Source organism: Rosa chinensis, chromosome 4 (assembly GCF_002994745.2).
Source record: "Rosa chinensis cultivar Old Blush chromosome 4, RchiOBHm-V2, whole genome shotgun sequence".
NCBI lineage: Eukaryota > Viridiplantae > Streptophyta > Magnoliopsida > Rosales > Rosaceae > Rosa > Rosa chinensis.
Window position 1 is genome coordinate 53919029 of NC_037091.1, and position 17959 is coordinate 53936987.

The window sequence follows — 17959 nt, forward strand, 5'->3', positions numbered from 1 at the left end:
ACAATGGTACCTGTAAAATCCCCTCCCCTATCCATTGTTAACAACCAGAATCAATTCCCCTATTGGTTCTTTCTCAACGGTCGCGATCTCCTCCCACAACCCAGAAACCAACGGTGGATATCGACCCCGGCCTTCTCCTTCCTCCCCTTTCCTTGTCTCTCACACAGTTCGATGTTTCGCTTTCGGCCTCGTGATAGCGACACAGAGCCAACGTGGCCGCATGGGCCCCACTTCAGTACGGGGCACTCTCTGTAGTCCCAAAGGCGGGAAGCCCAGTTCTCTCATGTGGAGAGAGAGAGAGAGAGAGAGAGAGAGAGAGAAAAGAAGGAAAAAAAAAAAAAAAAAACAGAGGAGCCTCTGAGACAGAGAGAGAGAGAGAGAGAGAAACATTGTTTGTTTTCTATTTCGAACATTTTGAGGGACAATAATAGTGGGTACGGGGTAGTAGTATTAGGACGGGTATATGGTTTAAGGGATCGGCAAGTCCAACTCTCTCTTTTCTTTTCATATATTTCTTTTGTTCTGTTTGGCGACCATTTTGGGTTGGGTGTTTTTTTTGGTACTTGTAATATTTTTGATATGGTAAAAGAGTCAGAGATAAGGAGTGTAGATGATGATGATGATGGGTTGTTGGAGAGGTAAGAGATGCGAATAGGTGACGAAATATATGATTCTTTGCGTCTTTTCTTGAGAGAAAATACCAGGAAAAATTCGATTTTTAGGTGATATTCCTCCTACTTGAAGCCTACTTGAAGCCTCTCTCTCATGGGTTTTCTCTGCACTTTTAAGCACTGGTGGACTGGGTTGCATTTTCTGCGTCTCCAATCTCCACGGAGGTTAAAGCCTTGAAAAAACAAAGGCTCAAAGATTTCAGCTTTTTGAGACTAAAGTTGAGAGCTTTAGTGGTGGTCTTGTTCATTTTCATCTGGGTTTTATTTGTTTAGCTTCAAGCTCTCTTGGGTTTGTGGTGGTGGTACTATAACATGTGGGTTTCAGTTTAACTTTTTGTGAAACTTGCTTCCTTTGCTTTCACTGTCTTGCAACTTTTGAGAGATTTGTGGCTTTGTTGTTTCACTCCAATGGGTAGAGCAAGAAGTACTTCAAGTTTCAAGTGTAGAATCACTAGGCTGCTTCTGCTTCTGCTTTTGCTATTCCTGTTCTGCTCAACTATTCAGTGCCAAGAAACTGAGCCTCCATCGCCGTCAAAGCACCCTCACTCCAAGAACAACGAGCTTGAAAGAATCATTCTTAGTCTTGTGTTGGGAGTGTTGACCGGACTCATACTTGCTCTTATCTCTGCTTTCATTGTCCACTGCTTTGTTCGCTACATTAGCAGAACCCCAATTCTCAAGGGCCCTGTAATTTTCTCCCCGAAAATCGCTCCGAAAACGCTCCAATTAGCACTGGCGAGTGAGAATCAGTTGCTTGGTTCGAGCCCAAATGGCAAGTACTACAGGACTGTGCTTGACAATGGGCTCATTATTGCAGTGAAGCAGCTGGAGCCCTTTTCCGAGTGTGGCTCACCCGAGGCTCAGAGCAAGTCTGCCAAGAGAAGGATACAGCAGGAGCTGGAAGTGCTTGCTGGCCTGAGACATAGGCATTTGATGAGTTTGAGGGCTTATGTTCGCGAGCACGATAGGTTCTCTTTGGTTTATGATTTTGTCCCCAATGGGAGCCTGGAGGATGCTATGAATAGAGTTAGGGAGAATCAGTTGCAGCTCAGTTGGGAGGTTCGGCTTCGTATTGCAGTTGGGGTGATTAAGGGGCTTCAGTATCTTCATGCATATGTGCCTCAGATTATGCATAACAACTTGAAGCCGAGAAATGTTATGTTGGATGCTGAGTTTGAACCGAGGTTGGGAGATTATGGGTTGGCTAAGCTCACTCCCCATTTGGATGGGGCATTATCTGGTTACACTGCTCCAGAGTGTTTCCAGAATGACAGGTACACTCATCAAAACTCTGATATTTCCCAAAATTGATAATATTAAGGTTCTCTACAATTACTGGTGCCGTTTTATTCAGGTAGCTATGCTGATATATACATCGGACTAATAGTAATTGGGTTTTAGGACTCGAGAGATGAGTTTTTCTGATAATATGTGCCCATATCTCCCACCAAGTTCTTTGCTGTTAGAATACTTACAAGAGTTTGGTATTCCACTTCTCATATGTTGATTGAGGGTTGAAGTTTGGGGAAGGATTTGGATAGCTTAGGATTGAAGCCCCACTTCCTTTTTTGTGCTTTGTTCTACTTTGTGCCGGAGAACAGACTGCTCTCTTCCAATACATTTTTTTCTTACTCAGGAAGTAAATATCAATTTCATAACTTAGGGTTCTACAATGAATTTTATAACTTGATAAGATTTTAAGGACTTCTCAAACTTGGGGTTATGGACTTTTGTTTGTAGCAGTTGTCTACCATGCTATATGAGAGCTTAGCTGCATTGCAATTTTCTTCATATTAGATATATGAACTTACCAGGTTGTAGTGTGCTAAATTGCTAATTTTGAAGAAACCTCCTCCCTTCTGAAGGAAGGTTTAACTATTGATGGTTGGATGGAAGAACCAATAAAATTGGGACATTCTCTATCGAATCAGATATGCTCTTTTACTCATGTCACCTATAATCTATTTCAACAGGTACACTGATAAGAGCGACATTTTCAGCTTTGGGATGATATTGGGAGTTTTACTAACTGGTAGAGACCCAACTGATCCCTTCTTTGGGGAAACATCTAGCGGAGGAAGTTTAGGACGGTGGCTGCGGCACTTGCAGCATGCAGGGGAGGCACGGGAAGCGTTAGATAAGAGCCTTATTGGGGAAGAAGGAGAGGAAGATGAAATGTTAATGGCGGTGAGAATTGCTGTCGTATGCTTATCAGATGTGCCAGCAGAAAGACCCTCAAGTGATGAACTTGTTCACATGCTAACCCAACTGCACAGTTTTTAAAGCAAATGTAAGTATTTTGATTGAAGCTCCTGTTTCTGTAGATTTAGGGGAACTAGACTCCAGAAATATTTGCTTCAGGTTTTGGTCCGAAATCTGCACATTTCTTTTAAGAATTGTATGCTATCTGGTGTATTATGTGTATATTGGCTGCGAGTGAAGAAGCTGCAAGTCAGTCGGGGACACTTTCAACTTTAGAGCAACAATGACCAGATCAACCCATGTGGGACACTTTCTCCATTATTGTGTTTTCACCTCCTAATGATGGTAGGGTTTTTCCGGACAAAACTTTTTGAATCGGGCCCTTTTAACCCGAGATTAGACAATTCACCAGACTTATGCCGCAGTCACCATTACTCTGTAAATGCACAACTTCTAAAGCATAGAATCAAGCTTCTTATTTTTCCAACTGCTTAATTTTTCTTCACTAGCCATGACTTTAACATGAGCATCTCAGTCATTTGATAACCCTACTTCTGTTATTCATCTTTGCAAGTTTCTTTTTCACTTTCTTGCTGTGATCCTCATGATTCTGTTCTGGAAGCCGGTATTAATTTAGTTTGTCTTTGCCTAAAGTATTGTCAAAACATGAATCCACCACATGTGAGTGTACCAGGAAATGTGAGTGTACCAGGAAAAAGTCTGGAGGGAAAAGTATGTGGTGGCCCTGGTTATTGAGAAACTAGGCAGCTCATGCATCTGGGGCCAAAACTAGCATATGCCTGGGAAAAAAAGCATGAGGGGAGTAAAAAAAGATGAGGTAACCACTTCCAGCTGTGAATGCAGCAATGCTTTTGACCCCATTGCCACAATGCCAAGTATTGGTGGTGTGACTGGTGCTCGTGGCTTCTTATTAGTCTTGTATTACAATTTCATAGACACGTGAAATGGAATTATGGAACTGAAAGTTATAGTAATTAAATATTTTGAGGCCAGTTCATGTCCCTGTATGGGGAAATGACCTGGGGTTATTTTCCCACATTTGTTTAAAAACACTCCCCATTCAATCTTATAGTAACGGACAGTAATATTGTACTTGATTTCTGGATATAATATGATGATTGAAACATTTTTAGTCACTATGCAAGACAAGTTTTATAGGTAAGAGTACTTTGCTTTTTCCAAAATTAAATTGGAAACATTGGAAGACATGTCTCTTGGGCAATAATTTGGGGATAAAATCGAGACTTTATGAACAAAGTGGTGCAATGGTAATGCCCTTCACTTCACGGTTGTGGAACGAGTCTCTAAATCTTCAAGAAAATGGTAGAATGGATTTCCAAAGGTAATATCCTTCACTTCAAGGTCGTGGAACGAGCCTCTAAATATTCAAGAAAATAGTAGAATGGATTTCCGAAAGTGCTAACACTGACTTTACTCTCTCTCTCTCTCTCTCTCTCTCTCTCTTAATTGGACGCTGCTTGGACTCATGACATGCCTAAACCCATAGCATTTCAAAATGTGTCGAATTTGGTCCACAATTTATTTTATTTTATTGAAATTCTTTGATGGCACAGGTTAAACATGATTTTCAAGAGCTACTCTAAGTGACCGACCGCAAAACTCTCTACTCAAATTTTGATTTTATGATTTTTCTCGGTTTTCTGATTTTGAAAAAAAAAAAAATTTAATTTGAGATTTATGAGTTCCATTAGTTTTAAAATTGCTCAAAAATCATGATTTAAAGGTGATAAGATTTTAGTGAAAAAATAAAAATATCGCAATTTTGGCAAAAAATCTGTGTGCTAGACTCTATAATTTTGGATGAAAAATCATGGTCTTAGATAAATTTTATATTTTTCGGGAGAAAATTCTTGGATTGGTTCCTATGAGATTGGAAAAATCTTTAGATGTCCTTAGCTTCTCTTGTAGACACACTATTAGGCTATTAGCCTCACTTACATTATTAGCCTCGCTTGCATGGACGTGAGCATGAACATGGGCACTCAATTCTAATTTTGCTAGTGATTTAACATTGATAAAGAACACAATTTGACAAATTGTCATTTAGAAAATTAGGAATAGATAGTATTTTGATAGAAAAATCCGAGTTGATGGGCACCTCTCAAGGTTTTCACACCATGATAAGCAGATAATTTAAATCTTATCCTCACTCAGAAAATATCTTGCCACCTTATCCATACAAGTCATTGTCTCATTGGTCAAGCTGATCATATATTACAGCTCGGAACCTTGATCTTCCGAAAGCAGCATACCAATTTCTCACAGAAACCGTCAGTTTTATCAGAATGCAGGCCACTCTACAGCTCTCACCACCATCACTCCTTGCCCTTCTAACACCGACCACCACCACCAAGTCCCTGGTCTTGCCGTGTAGGTCCACTACTCCAAGGGCAAAATCTTCGAGATACCCCCTGCTCAAGGCAACCAATAATGTGACCTCCGATCCTTCAACAGTTGATTACAGCTCCAATGCAACTTCGTAAGTCAATCCAGAAATTCTCTCTCCTTGGTTTAAGTATTTTCTGATTGACGTCTCATCAAGCATGAAGCACAATTAATGGTGAAATTTGCAGGGTTTTTCCAGCAGAGGCTTGTGAGACTGTCGGAGGAGATGCTTGTGATGCCGAAATGTATCCTGAAGTGAAGCTTGAACCACAAGAGAAGAGCACCGCAGCCAAAACTGGTAAAGAGCTGCAGGATAGAGATTATCTAGAGTATGACAGCCCCAAGACGTAAGATCACAGAAACAGTGTTAAACCAACTCATCTTTTAACTTCTTCTATGGTGGTAAATAAACATTTTATCCTGATAATTGTTGCAGGGTCTTCCCTGCAGAGGCTTGTGATGATCTCGGAGGAGAGTTTTGCGAGCCAGAGTATCAGAAAGGAGTATACTAGACGTTTATCTATAATTTTGTGAATAATTACTACTTGGAACTTTGGATGTGTACCTGACAACTTGCTTAAGGTACCTGAACTTGTTGTAATAGCCTACTTGGGAGAATTCAGTAGTTACTAATTCTTATATCAGTTGCATGTAGTTGATATTCGAAAAACTCAGAAAAATAAGGGATATTGATCATGCTGAATTGCTGATGATTAGAAGTATAGTACTAAGAAAAGATGAAACAGAATTTCTGGGACGGTGCTTTTGCTAGCTTGAAGTACTGATCAGATCACATAGTTCAAGTATTTTATACAGAACTAACATTGTGATGATAGAACAATCAATGAAACAAAATATGAACACTGACAGAGTGTGATTGTGCTGTCATGGAGGTTTCAGTAATTTGTAAATGCGATATGCCGACTATCCACCATCTTCATCGATCTCCTCCAAAACAAGGTACTGGAGAGCTATGGAGTACTTGGCGGTCTTTCTTTTCCTTGAGCTGCCACTCCCTGAATGGTTATAGTCTTTTAGGAGAAATGATCCGGAGCCCTCACCTGCACAAACACACACAAGAATATGCCATAATCTTCAACAAAGCTCTTTAGGCTTTAAATATAGCAGCAATACAACAGGCAATTCTTAAACTGCATAATTATCATATTGTGAAACCAACCTTGAATTTTGAAGATGGTCGAAACCCATCGTTTGTAGATGTAGAGCAACCGCGGGGAGTCTCCATGGTGTGTATCTGATAACAGAAGCTTGCACGGCCTTGTTTTACTACCATTAAAATTGAAGCATATAACATACCTCTACTAAAACAGCGAATTAAGTTACCAATTATAACCGAAAAAGGCTACTCACTTTGCATGAACCACGGCATTGTGACACAAAGCCAGTGTCCTCACCATTGCCAAGTCTCTTCCTCGTGGGTTCCCATATCTCTGTTGGCAGCTCCTTGAATTGAAAACACGAAAGAATTAAATCAAAGATGAAAACACAAAATCACAGATTCTGTCCATAAAGAAAAGGAAGTACCTTTCCTCAAAGAAATCTCCAAAATCATCAATAACAACCGACACAGGAAATTCGTCATACAGATGGAATGCTGCAAAGAACTTCTTAATTCCTTCATCATCATCCACATACCTATATAATACACACACATATATATATACAAGCTCTTCTCAGAAACCCCATACATCATTATGATCAATAAAGCTTCAAAGGGTCAGTAACTCACTTCATTTTAATGAGCTGAAAAGTCTCACAGGATGAATCAACGCCCTGAAAATTATTACCATTAAAAACTTGGAAGAATATACTGCATTTTACAGGAAACAGAGAAAACAAAAAGAGAAAATGTACCTGGGAAAGATAAGGAGGTTTTGCCTCTAACCGGCGCCGGCTGCAAATAAAGATGACAAGTCCATTGCTGTTGTGGGCTTCGTTGAATGCGAACTGGAATAGTAGAGAGGTCTTTCCGCTGCAGAAAAGATAGAGAGAGAGCAATAAGAAACAGAGAGGCTGAGAGAGAGAGAGAGAGAGAGAGAGAGAGAGAGAGAGAGAGAGAGAGAGAGAGAGAGAGAGAGAGAGAGAGAGAGAGAGAGAGAGAGAGTGGGATTGTGAATACCATGAAGGAGGACCAGAGAGAAGCATAATAGGGTGGTTTTGTTGGAGGTCAGTTTGCCTCACCGAGAAGAATCTCTGCACCATTATTGTTGAAGCTCAAGACTACCTGAGCTATATTGTAACCTTCATATATGGGATTTTATAGTTTGTGTCCCAATCCTCGAACTCGGGCCTAACAGAAGCCCATCTTGGTCTTTGTTTGTCAATTTTTTTCCCCAGCAATCATCCCAATTTTTTTTTTCAAGCATTGAATTTCCCATTTTACGTTGACTTCTTTTACAGAAACCTATTTACGTTGCACAATGATTTTTTTTTTTTTAAAACTTCTCCAACACATTTGAAACAACACACAAGCTTTCAAGGGATTCAAATGGTGATGGCTCATCATAAGTCGGCACTGTCAGGATCAAGATCAGATTTCGGTTCATTATGACAAGAATATGATACATAGAATTCACAGGTTCTCGAGGACTTCCGACGGGCATATATGGGCTCTAAAAGGAACTGTCGGATTACATCATGGATGTTTCCACCGGCAATGGTGAAGCTGCGCCATTCCCGAATCCACCTTCTAGTACTGATTCAGACAGGTCACCGCTTTCAAAGAAGGCATGGTGAAGGGCCTTCACGCAGATTTCAGCTTCACTGTCATTTACTATCAGTGAGATGTTTACCTGGTTTATAACAAATCAAGTATCAGACAGCAAGAAGAATGCGGGCAAAAAAAAAAAAATTGCTAACAATAATGAATGAGTGTGACTGCGAAAGATTAAGATATGAAGAGACCTTAGATGCCCCCTGTGAGATCATCTGCACATTAACTTGATTTGTTCGAAGAACTTGAAATGCCTGTGAGAAGAAATAGACAAATTATATCAGATAAGAAAGAAGAGAAAAATAGCAAGACAATGAAAGAAAGTAACACTAGTGTAACAGATTCTAGAGTATGGCAGAGTGAAATACAACACCTTCTCTAGAATCAATGAAGAATACTGAACATTCCCTATGAGCGAGATGATTGATCTCTTCTGCAGAAGATTTACGTATGCAATTTTTTCAAGTTCTTCCTGCATTTTGTCAAGTTCCTGTTACATATGGAAGATAGAGGGGGTTAGGATTTTAACAACGGTAGCTTTATGTTTTTTAGAGGTCGTAATCTGCATAATGGGGAGGGCAGGTTCAGGATTAGTTTCAGTTCCAACCTCCCCTTTTCTTGTGACAATTCACACCCACTACAGGGAAGGGCAGGCTGGATTATCAGTCGGGTCTGTCACCACCTACAGACTGAGTTCCAGACAACACTTTTAACTACAGATAAATCAGAGTTTGGCTCTTAATAATCAAAAAAGTTGGTGGGGGACTGCATATTTGATGTCTATGGTGTTGAGCACCATATTGTGTAGTTCGCAACAGGCAGCCTTAATTTCTATATTGACAGGGACCATGGAAAATAATACATATAGCCATACACGAATTACAAGTAAGCAAACAAGAACTCATAAACAAAGAACATAATTTCTGAGCTTGCCTGCTGAATTAGTTCTCTACTCCAGAATTTTGATGGATCCAACGTCAAAGATAAACTAACTTCACTTGTTGCAACAACATCGACAGATATGCCCAAATCTTCAAAGGTTGAAAACACCTATTTACATGAGGAAATCATCACATCAGTTACAATCAAAATTTACAAAAAAGAAAAAAGAAAGGGAAAAAAGAAGAAGGCAATACTGTGCCACCAATGAGTCTCTCACCTTTGCAAGAAAACCAACTTGACCAAGCATGCGTGTGCTGACAATATCCAACAGAGTGATATTTTGCTTCAGGACTATGCTGGTTAGAACAGCCTAAGCTTGATACGTGTTAGTACATGGGGGGTAATAAATAAGAGCGACAATGTTCAAATTCTTTCACACATTTCATTTTCTGAAGAAAAAAGATTAAGCTGCTACAAACCTTGCTCATATCTCTTGCTTTAGTGATGATTGTACCAGGAGCTTTAGGGTTATAAGAGTTCTTGACCCTAACAGGAATATCGCCATCTCTAGCTGGTCTCATAGATTGCGGATGTAGAACCTGCTCACCGCATTCAATGTTATTTGTATTCAATACCAATAAAAAGCTACATGTCTAGTTCCCATACCAGTTACTAAGTAAACGATTTCTCTAATCAGAAATGATATACAAGATAACAGGAATTGGCCATGCTTATTATCTGAAAGTAACTAGACTTGGCAACAGTCTCCATGGACAGAGTTAGTCTGAATATAAAGTAACATCAAACATTCAAGGAGAACATCTAACCTGAGCACCAAAATATGCAAGCTCAGCCGCCTCATCGAAAGTCAAATAAGGAACAGGTTGTGCATTAGAACATATACTAGGATCGCAGGTCAAAACACCATCAACATCCTTCCACACCTGCTAGAACTGTCAAATTAACTTCTATATATGTTGATCTTAAAACTTCAAAATGACTGTATTAGCATACAGTTGCTACAAACAAAATAGATGCACAATCTCCACTAAAGTACTTGCCATTTAGCTACATCCATAAACAACCAGGCAACAATTCAGCATGTACATGCATGTATTCAAAATCTAATCTCACCTGGACTTCTCGCAAGCCTAGGGCTTTACCAATGGTTGTGGCTGTCAAATCACTACCACCCCTACCCAGGGTAGTAACTGCACAAGATTTTGAGGCCTATGATCAATACAGCATATGTAATGTTAGAAATCCCAGCTCATAAATGTTATCTTAATCAGAAACTGAGACTTTAAAGAAAGCATTTCAGCAGGAGTTCTGTCCAGCAGCTGCAGAAAGACCTTTCCGAGAAAGCCGGTAACAATGGGAATCGCAGGATCACTAATCCAATCATCATTTAATCTTTTGGCAACAGATGGGTAAGTTCCCTCCAAAATTTCAGCATTGGTGAAGTCATCTGTTGTTATGAAACCAATGTCAAATGCATCATACTGCAACACATTATGTAGCAACCATCATCAAAGAAGATCTTAAGTGGTAAACAAACAAGAAGAGTACAGAGCTATTATAGATATGTCAAAAGATAATGTCAAAAAAAATTTGCTAAATATGGGTATACATACCTGGCGCGCCTTAACACCAATCTTATTCAGATAAGCTGCAACGATTCGTGTGGACATGCACTCTCCAAATGAAACTAGATAGTCTCTTGTGCGCAGAGTCAACTCTTTCATCATTGCTATCCCCTTCAGAAGTTGCTCCAATTCTTGCAAGTGTCCTGCATAACGTCTCATAGAAAAGCAGACATCCAAATTTTCCAATCAACCACCATCCTTTGACAAAGTGCTTAACAGAAAAATGCACACATTTCCCCCTTCCATTAGGAAAGTGCTTACCCAAAACAACAGAAGGATCAACTCCAAGTTCATCAACAGTCCTGATCACATGCAACGAAATCACACAGCCTTTCAGAGAACACCACTAACCCACGATTGAAAAACAAGAACAAACAAAAGGGGAAAAAAATTGAGCTTACTGGAGATGCAGTTGTTTTACATAGCTCAATTCTTCGATTTCAGAAGCATTCGAAACCCCGCAACTGACAGCTTTCTCCCCAGCCTGGCATCCACAAAAAACAAACCCACCCAGTTTCATAATCAAACAACTAATTACAATTAGAGAGCTAAACAAAATTAATTAGATAGTAATAGAAGAGTGCATTACAAGTAAGAGGTTATTAGTGGTCTTCCCCATTGCAGAGAGCACAACCACAGGCTTCTCCTCCGGAAAACTCACAACCAGCTCAGCAATCTCTCTTATCCTCTCCGCCGTCGCCACCGACGACCCTCCGAATTTCATCACGCAGCTAAACGACGCCGTTTCATCACCTTTCTTTTCTTCCCCAACCACAGCTTCGATTCTCTTCGTCCGTCTCTCAGCTCTCAAGCCTCCGCCTTTACATGCATTCTCCACCGCCGCATACAACGACCGCGACCGCGACCGCGACTGCGAGGCCACGGCGGAGGACAGCCATCGCACGCGCGGCGAGTGTGCGAGTCTTGGAGTTGCAGAATAGCTCCGAATTCTAACGCCGCCGAAATGCAGTGAAGCCATCATCTTCAATTGCTTCGATGACAATCAAATCTAGGGTTTTGGGTTTCTCTGTGGAAATGTATGAGAAGGAAATAAAGGACCAACCTTTTGTGTGTTGCAGAAACGGTGCGTTTAGTCTCCCCTAAACCCAAGTCAGAAGTCAAAGCTTATCTACCATAAGTCTGCAACAAATTCAAAGAGAGCTGGAAATTTTTGGATTGGTGTGGTTAAGGTTTTGGAGTCACAAGCTTAATTTGAATGTCTTCTTCTTCTTTCATCACAGTGCAATGTTCTCTGCTACCTTCTTGCTCCTCAAGTCATCATCATGACAAAGCTCCCCCTATAAAAGCTGTAAACTTTGCTCAGATTCCATCATGGGTCTCTCTAAAATCCTCTGCTCCATTGTTGAATACCCAACAATTACAGACTGGGCAAGTCGAAAATGTTCACTTGGTTTCTTTATCGAAACAGGGGAAGATGAAAGAAGCACGAGAATTTCTACAGCAAATGAACAAGGCTGGTGTGGCGGTTAGTGCTCGGTCGTACAGGTGTTTGTTTGAGAAGTGTGGATTGATGGGTTCGTTATCGGATGGCAGATTTGTTCACGAGTGGTTGCGAACAACTGTGACGAGTCCAGCGGAGTTTCTTGAGAATGATGCGCTTCAGATGTACTGCGATTGTGGGAGTTTAAGGGATGCACAGAAGGTGTTCGATGAAATGCTTCACAGGGATTTGGTTTCTTGGGTTATAATCATATCCGCTTATGTGGAGAAGGGTGTTTTGAACAAAGCTGTTGGTCTGTTTTTGGGTATGCTGGAGTCTGGGGTTAGGCCGAATTCGTCTATTTTTACTAGCTTGTTGAAGTCGTTGAATGAGTTTTCGCATTTGGAGTTTGGGAAACAGATGCATTCTTATGTTATAAGAACTGGGAATGCTGGTGGTTCGGCTGAGACGGCGATTGCAAACATGTATGTGAAGTGTGGATGGTTAGATGGTGCTAAACTAGTGTTTGATAAGATGGGTGACAAGAAGAGTGTGGTAGCTTGGACTGGGTTGATGGTGGGGTATACTGAAGATGAGAAGCTGGGGGAGGTTTTAGAATTGTTTGCTGAGATGGTTTGGGGAAGTGTAGAGGTGGATGATTTTGTTTTTTCGATAGTTCTCAAGGCATGTGCTGGTTTGGAGTACTTGAATGCTGGAAGGCAGATCCATGGTTACAGTGTTAAACTTGGATTGGATTCTGAGGTCTCTGTAGGAACTCCTCTAGTGGACTTCTATGTCAAATGTGGAGAATTTGAATCTGCTCGGCGAGCATTTAAGAGGATAAATGAACCAAATGATGTTTCGTGGAGTGCTATAATCTCTGGCTATTGCCAGAACGGTGAATTTGAGGAGTGTCTCGAGATTGTTCAATCTTTAATTGGTAAAGGTGTTACTTTAAATCCATTCATATATACAAGCGTTTTTCAAGCATGCTCTGCAATTGCAGACATAAATTTGGGAGCTCAAGTTCATGCGGACGCAATAAAAAGAGGGTTTGTCACATTCTTGTATGGAGCAAGTGCAATGATTACGATGTACTCAAAATGTGGCAGATTGGACTATGCCTATCAAGCATTTGAATCAATAGATAAACCTGATACTGTGGCCTGGACTGCTATAATTTGTGGCTATGCATATCATGGCAATGCCTCTGAAGCTCTTCGGCTTTTCAGTAGAATGCAGAACTCTGGCATAAAGCCAAATTCAGTTACATTTGTAGCAGTTCTAACTGCTTGCAGCCATTCAGGTTTGGTAACAGAGGCGAAGCAGTATTTGGATTCAATGAGTAGTGTATATAATGTGGAACCAACCATTGATCATTACGATTGTATGATAGATGTGTACTCTCGTGCTGGACTACTACAGGAGGCACTTAAACTGATAAAGAGTATGCCATTTGAGCCCGATGCAATGAGCTGGAAAAGTTTATTAGGTGGATGTTGGATACATCGGAATCTTGATCTTGGAAAGTTTGTAGCTGAAAACCTCCTCCAGATGGACCCAGAGGACACTGCTAGTTACATAATCATGTTCAACTTGTATGCATCATTGGGAAAATGGGAAGAAGCCGCCCATTTTCGAAAAATGATGGCTGAAAAAAACTTGCGGAAAGAAATAGGTTGCAGCTGGATCACTGTCCAGGGCAAAACACACCGGTTTATAGTTGGCGATAAGCACCATTCTCAAATAGACCAGATATACTCAAAGCTAAATGAGCTAAGCATCTCTTTCAAGGATGCAGAAGATTCACTTCTAACTGAGGAGGATGTACTCTCTGGTTTTCCTGAGAGGAAAGAACAGCTTCTTGACCATAGTGAGAGACTAGCTATAGCATTTGGCCTCATTTCCACACCAAGTAATGCCTCTATTGTGGTCTTTAAGAACATCAGGGCCTGCAAAGACTGTCATGAGTTTGCAAAGCATGTTTCCATGGTGACAAGGCGTGTAATTATTGTGAGAGACTCCAACAGATTCCATCACTTTAAGTTGGGCGAGTGTTCTTGCAGAGATTATTGGTAACTTTCGCAATTCCATGGAAGCCTATGCAACGATCGGTGTTTTACGGTGCTCTATAGCATTGACTGTGTTCCGCAGTATCGAAACTCAAGATGTGAGTCGCAGCCCACCATTTCATGTGTTACTGCAGACACGTCACTTTCTGGTTGCTGCATTAAGATGAAGCGTGAGTTAGCTGCAAGTACACGAATGACGAACCAGAGGGTGCCAGAGAACCCTGTAGTGCAAAAGATGAGTGAAGTCTGAGGTAAGAATAACAGTGACCTCTTTTTCTTCCTACTTACAGTAATTTAGTGGAACTATAAAGTATGAAAGGTACAGTGACATTATCTGTGACGAGTCCTGTTGACACGTCTGTGTATGAGAATCTCAAGATTTTGTGTGAGAGATATCATTTCCGCTCTCTATTGTGGGCTCCAAAAACTAGGGTCATCATCATAAATGATAACCATTACTTGCACAACTGTGGATGAAACCTCCTAAAGTAGGTATTGGTTGAATTCGAAGTTTCTGGGCAACTTGGTGTTTGAAGCCTCATACTTTGATGGTTTTGCTTTACTGCGCTGTTTTCTGGTGTGGTAAAACCAATGGTGAAAGGTAAATTGTAATAACCTCTTCAACAAAGCAAGTGGTTCAGTCGTGGCAAATTGGCAATGGCTCTGGTAAAAGTTAAGCCGCCAGGGTAAATATTTTATCCACTGAAGATTGAAGAAAGGAAAAGGAAGAAGCATTATGTATTTTTTTTACTGTTTAGAAGAATCCAACTTCCCAATTTATATAGGTTTTTAAGGGGTTGAAAACTAAGATTCATAACCTAAGAAGCAAAAGCTTCCAAACAACCAGTATAATAATAGAGTTTGGGATTAGGTTAGATCAAAGCATTAAGAATGAGAAACAAACGGAAATCACATGTAATAGGTTTGCGTCATCATCAGCATGGTTAATTATTAACCAATTAAACCACTTTACTGAAAGTGGAAAAGAAAACAAACATGGTCATGGTATTGGGATTGGTATTGTTATTGGTAGTGGTACCATCAGTTGGCGCCAAATGACATCTCATGGTTTGGATAAAGTCCTATCCACTCTCCTACGGCTACTGATGGTTCAGCTAACCAATCCCCGTCACACTCCTGTTGTTTTCTCTTCCCCTATAAATATTATAGAGTTCATCTTTCACTCACTCTCACAGCCATTCGTTGCTCACACTCAATTCCCTTCTGGGTTTCATTGTCATCTCTCCTCTCATAATTCAAGCAAAAAGACAGCCTTTGCTTCAATCCATTATTCTCATTTTCGAATCTTTCTCCTGGGTTGTTATCATTTCTCACCTTGTGTTACATAGAGCTTTTTTTGTTCTGGAACTCTCTGGATTCAGTTCAGACTTGAAAGCACTTTTGAAGTTGTATTTGGGTTAAGCACTTTCTTCAAGTAATCTAAGCTCATGGATGTGGAAGAAACAAAATGTTCCTTCAAGTACGGCAAGCCTCCGTGGATTTTCAAAGGCAGGTAAGTGTCCTGACAGCACTCGCGCGGTGTTAATTTATTGTCTTCTTCTCAATTTTGAAAGACGGCTCTGCACATTGCCTTGGTTATTTGTCGAATCAGAGCATTGTATCAACTCCATTTGGTCAAGGCAGCGACTATTCGAGCATGCATCCCTAAAGAGTTCAGATTGGTTGAAGCATTTGGGTAAAAACACTAACATTGTTCTTTGTGGATCACTTTCACTTTTTTTATTTTGGTTTTGGGAATTTGATCACCAAAAGATATTTGCGGTTTGCAGATATACTCTTGGCGGGTTTTTTCTTGCTAACTATGATGACAGCCCAGCTGGAGTTTTTGATGAGGTTTGCATATTTCCCTGTTTATTTGTCTGATCCAAGATTCTTACATCAGTCTTGGTTCAGCATTTTGTTTCGCAACAGTTGTCCATTTTATTCAACTAGTTACTAACAGGACATGTGCATTTATTTCTCCCACTAAGCTTGTTGTGATTGCTGGACTTATATGGAGCCCTCCAACGTCTTGCGCGTATGTTTGGCTCAACTTTCTCTTGTTTTTTTTTTTTTATATGGAGTTGATAAGTATACAATCTTGTTAGGAAAGGTTTGTACTGAGCTAGTCAAATCCTAAGCTTGCCCTTTAAGTGGAATACATGTATTTAAAATGCGGCTAGTCACAGGTCCTTCCTTGTTTTACTCTTGTCAGAATGAATGATATAGGTAGTTGCAGAAAGCTATGTTATGAATGTATGATAGAATGGGGTACTTTATTGAAGAGCTGCTCTGACTTGTTTTTGTCAAATAGATGGGCAGCAAAGGTACTTGTGAATAGCAAAGAAGCTTGTGATCATGGGCGAAAGGTGGGAGGCTGCATTTCTCTCGAAGCAACATTCAATCTTATTTTACCTCGAACTTGTTTTAGCTTCAGAATCTATATATCTGATTTTAATTGCTTGCAGTCCCCTCTTGCAGGAAGTAGGCCTTCCAAGTCAAGTTGCAAGGTTTTCTAAGGTATTCGCGATATTTGTTTTCTTTCTGATTTATTAGCATTTGTATATAGTTGCATAGAAATCTTGAAACAAACAAACGATGACTCTGCCTTGCTTATATGTTTCTGCATTGTAAACTCTTCATACAAGGGGATGCATTTTCACTCTATTAAGTACTTGCAAGAAATCCGTTACTGTTTCCTATAATCAATTGGTTTCTGCATAAACAGAGAATTACAGCAGTTTCAAGGAAACCAAAGACCAAACAAAGTGAATTTCTAAACTTAATTGGTATGGAGGGTGGTTTCTCTGATCCAGGAGAGCAGGTGAATGTTCAAGTGACTGAAATCATGGGTCAAGCCTCAAAAGATACCTGTAATGTCAACCTTACCACTTTCGGTGAGTTAAATCTGAACTTTTCTTCTTTTCTTATACCATATAGGTTATGCTGACATCCTTTTGAACTAGTTAGAGAGGAACATCAGTTCTAACTAAAAACGTGCTTAGACTTACTTCTATCTCATCCTTCTGATAATTTGATCATCCATGTTCATCGTGGTTTATGGTGATGGCAGTGCCTGCATTGGACATTAACAAGTGGATGGGACCAGCAATCAAAATGTCACTTCCAAGTTTTAGGTAAGCTCCTCTCTTGGATTTGTGGCGAGTCTCTTTCTCTACTTCTCTATGATATTGGAATTGGATTTCCTTGATTTATTACATTATGTTGTGAAATTGCAGCGGTCGTACAGAGTATTATCCTGACCTTCTTAAGTACTCTTGCCAGATCGACTGCAGGTTATGCTCGTCAAGCGTTAAATAATATGCTTATTTGGTTGAATGTGGTGTCTTTCATACTTTATCAATTGCCATTGAAGGATCGAATTATCGAACTCTGCTTCATGGTTATTGTATAGGGTGCGAGTAGTGCATCCAGCTAAAGTATCGGGGCCATCTCCTGTGCCATCGAACGAGAACGAGAACAAACAATGTTCAGAAATTCATAGTTGCAATACGCAGAATCAAGCAACTAAAGAATTCATGGACAATGAGCAGAACCTTACCAGAGCCGTGATGCTATCAAAGCCCATTTTGGCATTGGAGTTCAGTTCTATGAAAATGCAGGTTGAAGCTCCGGTTGTAGTTTCCAACTACTTTAAGAACTCTTTAGCAACCTCTTGATTTCTTGTTCATGTTGTGTTACAATGATAAGCATATATAATATTCCATTTTCTTTCATTGGCATACAGTAGTTCTGCACATTAATATCAATGGATTTCAATGGGAGGAATTTACATTCAACTTCTTGTAATAGAAGTTCTAAATTAGTATAATTTTTAGGAAGCTCATCAATTATTTGAAACTAATATACAAAGGGAAACTTGA

At 40.1% G+C, this 17959-nt stretch overlaps 6 protein-coding genes across 14 annotated transcripts; 4 read left to right on the top strand and 2 right to left on the bottom strand.

The window, feature by feature from the left end:
- Window positions 1-314: 314 nt before the first annotated feature.
- LOC112197252 (inactive leucine-rich repeat receptor-like protein kinase CORYNE) lies at window positions 315-4008 on the top strand. Its single transcript, XM_024337872.2, has 2 exons — window positions 315-1945; window positions 2645-4008. Exons 1-2 carry the CDS (start codon window positions 1080-1082, stop codon window positions 2952-2954), a joined length of 1176 nt encoding a protein of 391 aa, XP_024193640.1. The 5' UTR covers window positions 315-1079; the 3' UTR covers window positions 2955-4008.
- Window positions 4009-5145: 1137 nt separating this feature from the next.
- On the top strand, window positions 5146-5944 carry LOC112197889 (light-regulated protein 1, chloroplastic). Its single transcript, XM_024338837.2, has 3 exons — window positions 5146-5394; window positions 5489-5647; window positions 5737-5944. Exons 1-3 carry the CDS (start codon window positions 5201-5203, stop codon window positions 5810-5812), a joined length of 429 nt encoding a protein of 142 aa, XP_024194605.1. The 5' UTR covers window positions 5146-5200; the 3' UTR covers window positions 5813-5944.
- A 205-nt stretch (window positions 5945-6149) lies between these two features.
- On the bottom strand, window positions 6150-7596 carry LOC112197888. 2 transcript variants are annotated; one of them, XM_024338832.2, is made up of 7 exons: window positions 7441-7596; window positions 7176-7293; window positions 7051-7094; window positions 6846-6956; window positions 6672-6764; window positions 6481-6587; window positions 6150-6361 (listed from the first exon to the last, which is right to left on the bottom strand). In XM_024338832.2, the coding sequence occupies exons 1-7, from the start codon at window positions 7521-7523 to the stop codon at window positions 6225-6227; spliced, it is 693 nt and encodes a 230-aa protein (XP_024194600.1). In that variant the 5' UTR covers window positions 7524-7596; the 3' UTR covers window positions 6150-6224. The 2 variants fall into 2 exon arrangements, with proteins under 2 accessions (XP_024194600.1, XP_024194603.1); XM_024338835.2 differs by having other exon boundaries at window positions 6220-6361; window positions 6481-6555.
- Window positions 7597-7794: 198 nt separating this feature from the next.
- Window positions 7795-11574, bottom strand: LOC112197885 (aspartokinase 1, chloroplastic). The gene is made up of 13 exons (XM_024338825.2): window positions 11152-11574; window positions 10964-11046; window positions 10824-10864; window positions 10551-10705; window positions 10269-10418; window positions 10051-10146; window positions 9744-9860; window positions 9396-9515; window positions 9194-9286; window positions 8968-9084; window positions 8408-8524; window positions 8226-8288; window positions 7795-8113 (listed from the first exon to the last, which is right to left on the bottom strand). Exons 1-13 carry the CDS (start codon window positions 11542-11544, stop codon window positions 7952-7954), a joined length of 1707 nt encoding a protein of 568 aa, XP_024194593.1. The 5' UTR covers window positions 11545-11574; the 3' UTR covers window positions 7795-7951.
- A 170-nt stretch (window positions 11575-11744) lies between these two features.
- Window positions 11745-14701, top strand: LOC112197884 (pentatricopeptide repeat-containing protein At5g13270, chloroplastic). Its single transcript, XM_024338823.2, has one exon. The coding sequence runs from the start codon at window positions 11779-11781 to the stop codon at window positions 14080-14082; it is 2304 nt and encodes a 767-aa protein (XP_024194591.1). The 5' UTR covers window positions 11745-11778; the 3' UTR covers window positions 14083-14701.
- Window positions 14702-15261: 560 nt separating this feature from the next.
- LOC112197887 (protein NEOXANTHIN-DEFICIENT 1) lies at window positions 15262-17875 on the top strand. Of its 8 annotated transcripts, none has more exons than XM_024338827.2 (10): window positions 15269-15588; window positions 15688-15771; window positions 15866-15929; window positions 16039-16113; window positions 16390-16444; window positions 16557-16595; window positions 16804-16972; window positions 17149-17212; window positions 17315-17371; window positions 17491-17875. In XM_024338827.2, the coding sequence occupies exons 1-10, from the start codon at window positions 15528-15530 to the stop codon at window positions 17753-17755; spliced, it is 933 nt and encodes a 310-aa protein (XP_024194595.1). In that variant the 5' UTR covers window positions 15269-15527; the 3' UTR covers window positions 17756-17875. The 8 variants fall into 8 exon arrangements, with proteins under 8 accessions (XP_040374035.1, XP_040374034.1, XP_040374030.1 ...); XM_024338828.2 differs by having other exon boundaries at window positions 15271-15588; window positions 16067-16113; XM_040518098.1 differs by having other exon boundaries at window positions 15268-15588; window positions 15688-15929; window positions 16067-16113.
- Window positions 17876-17959: the final 84 nt, after the last annotated feature.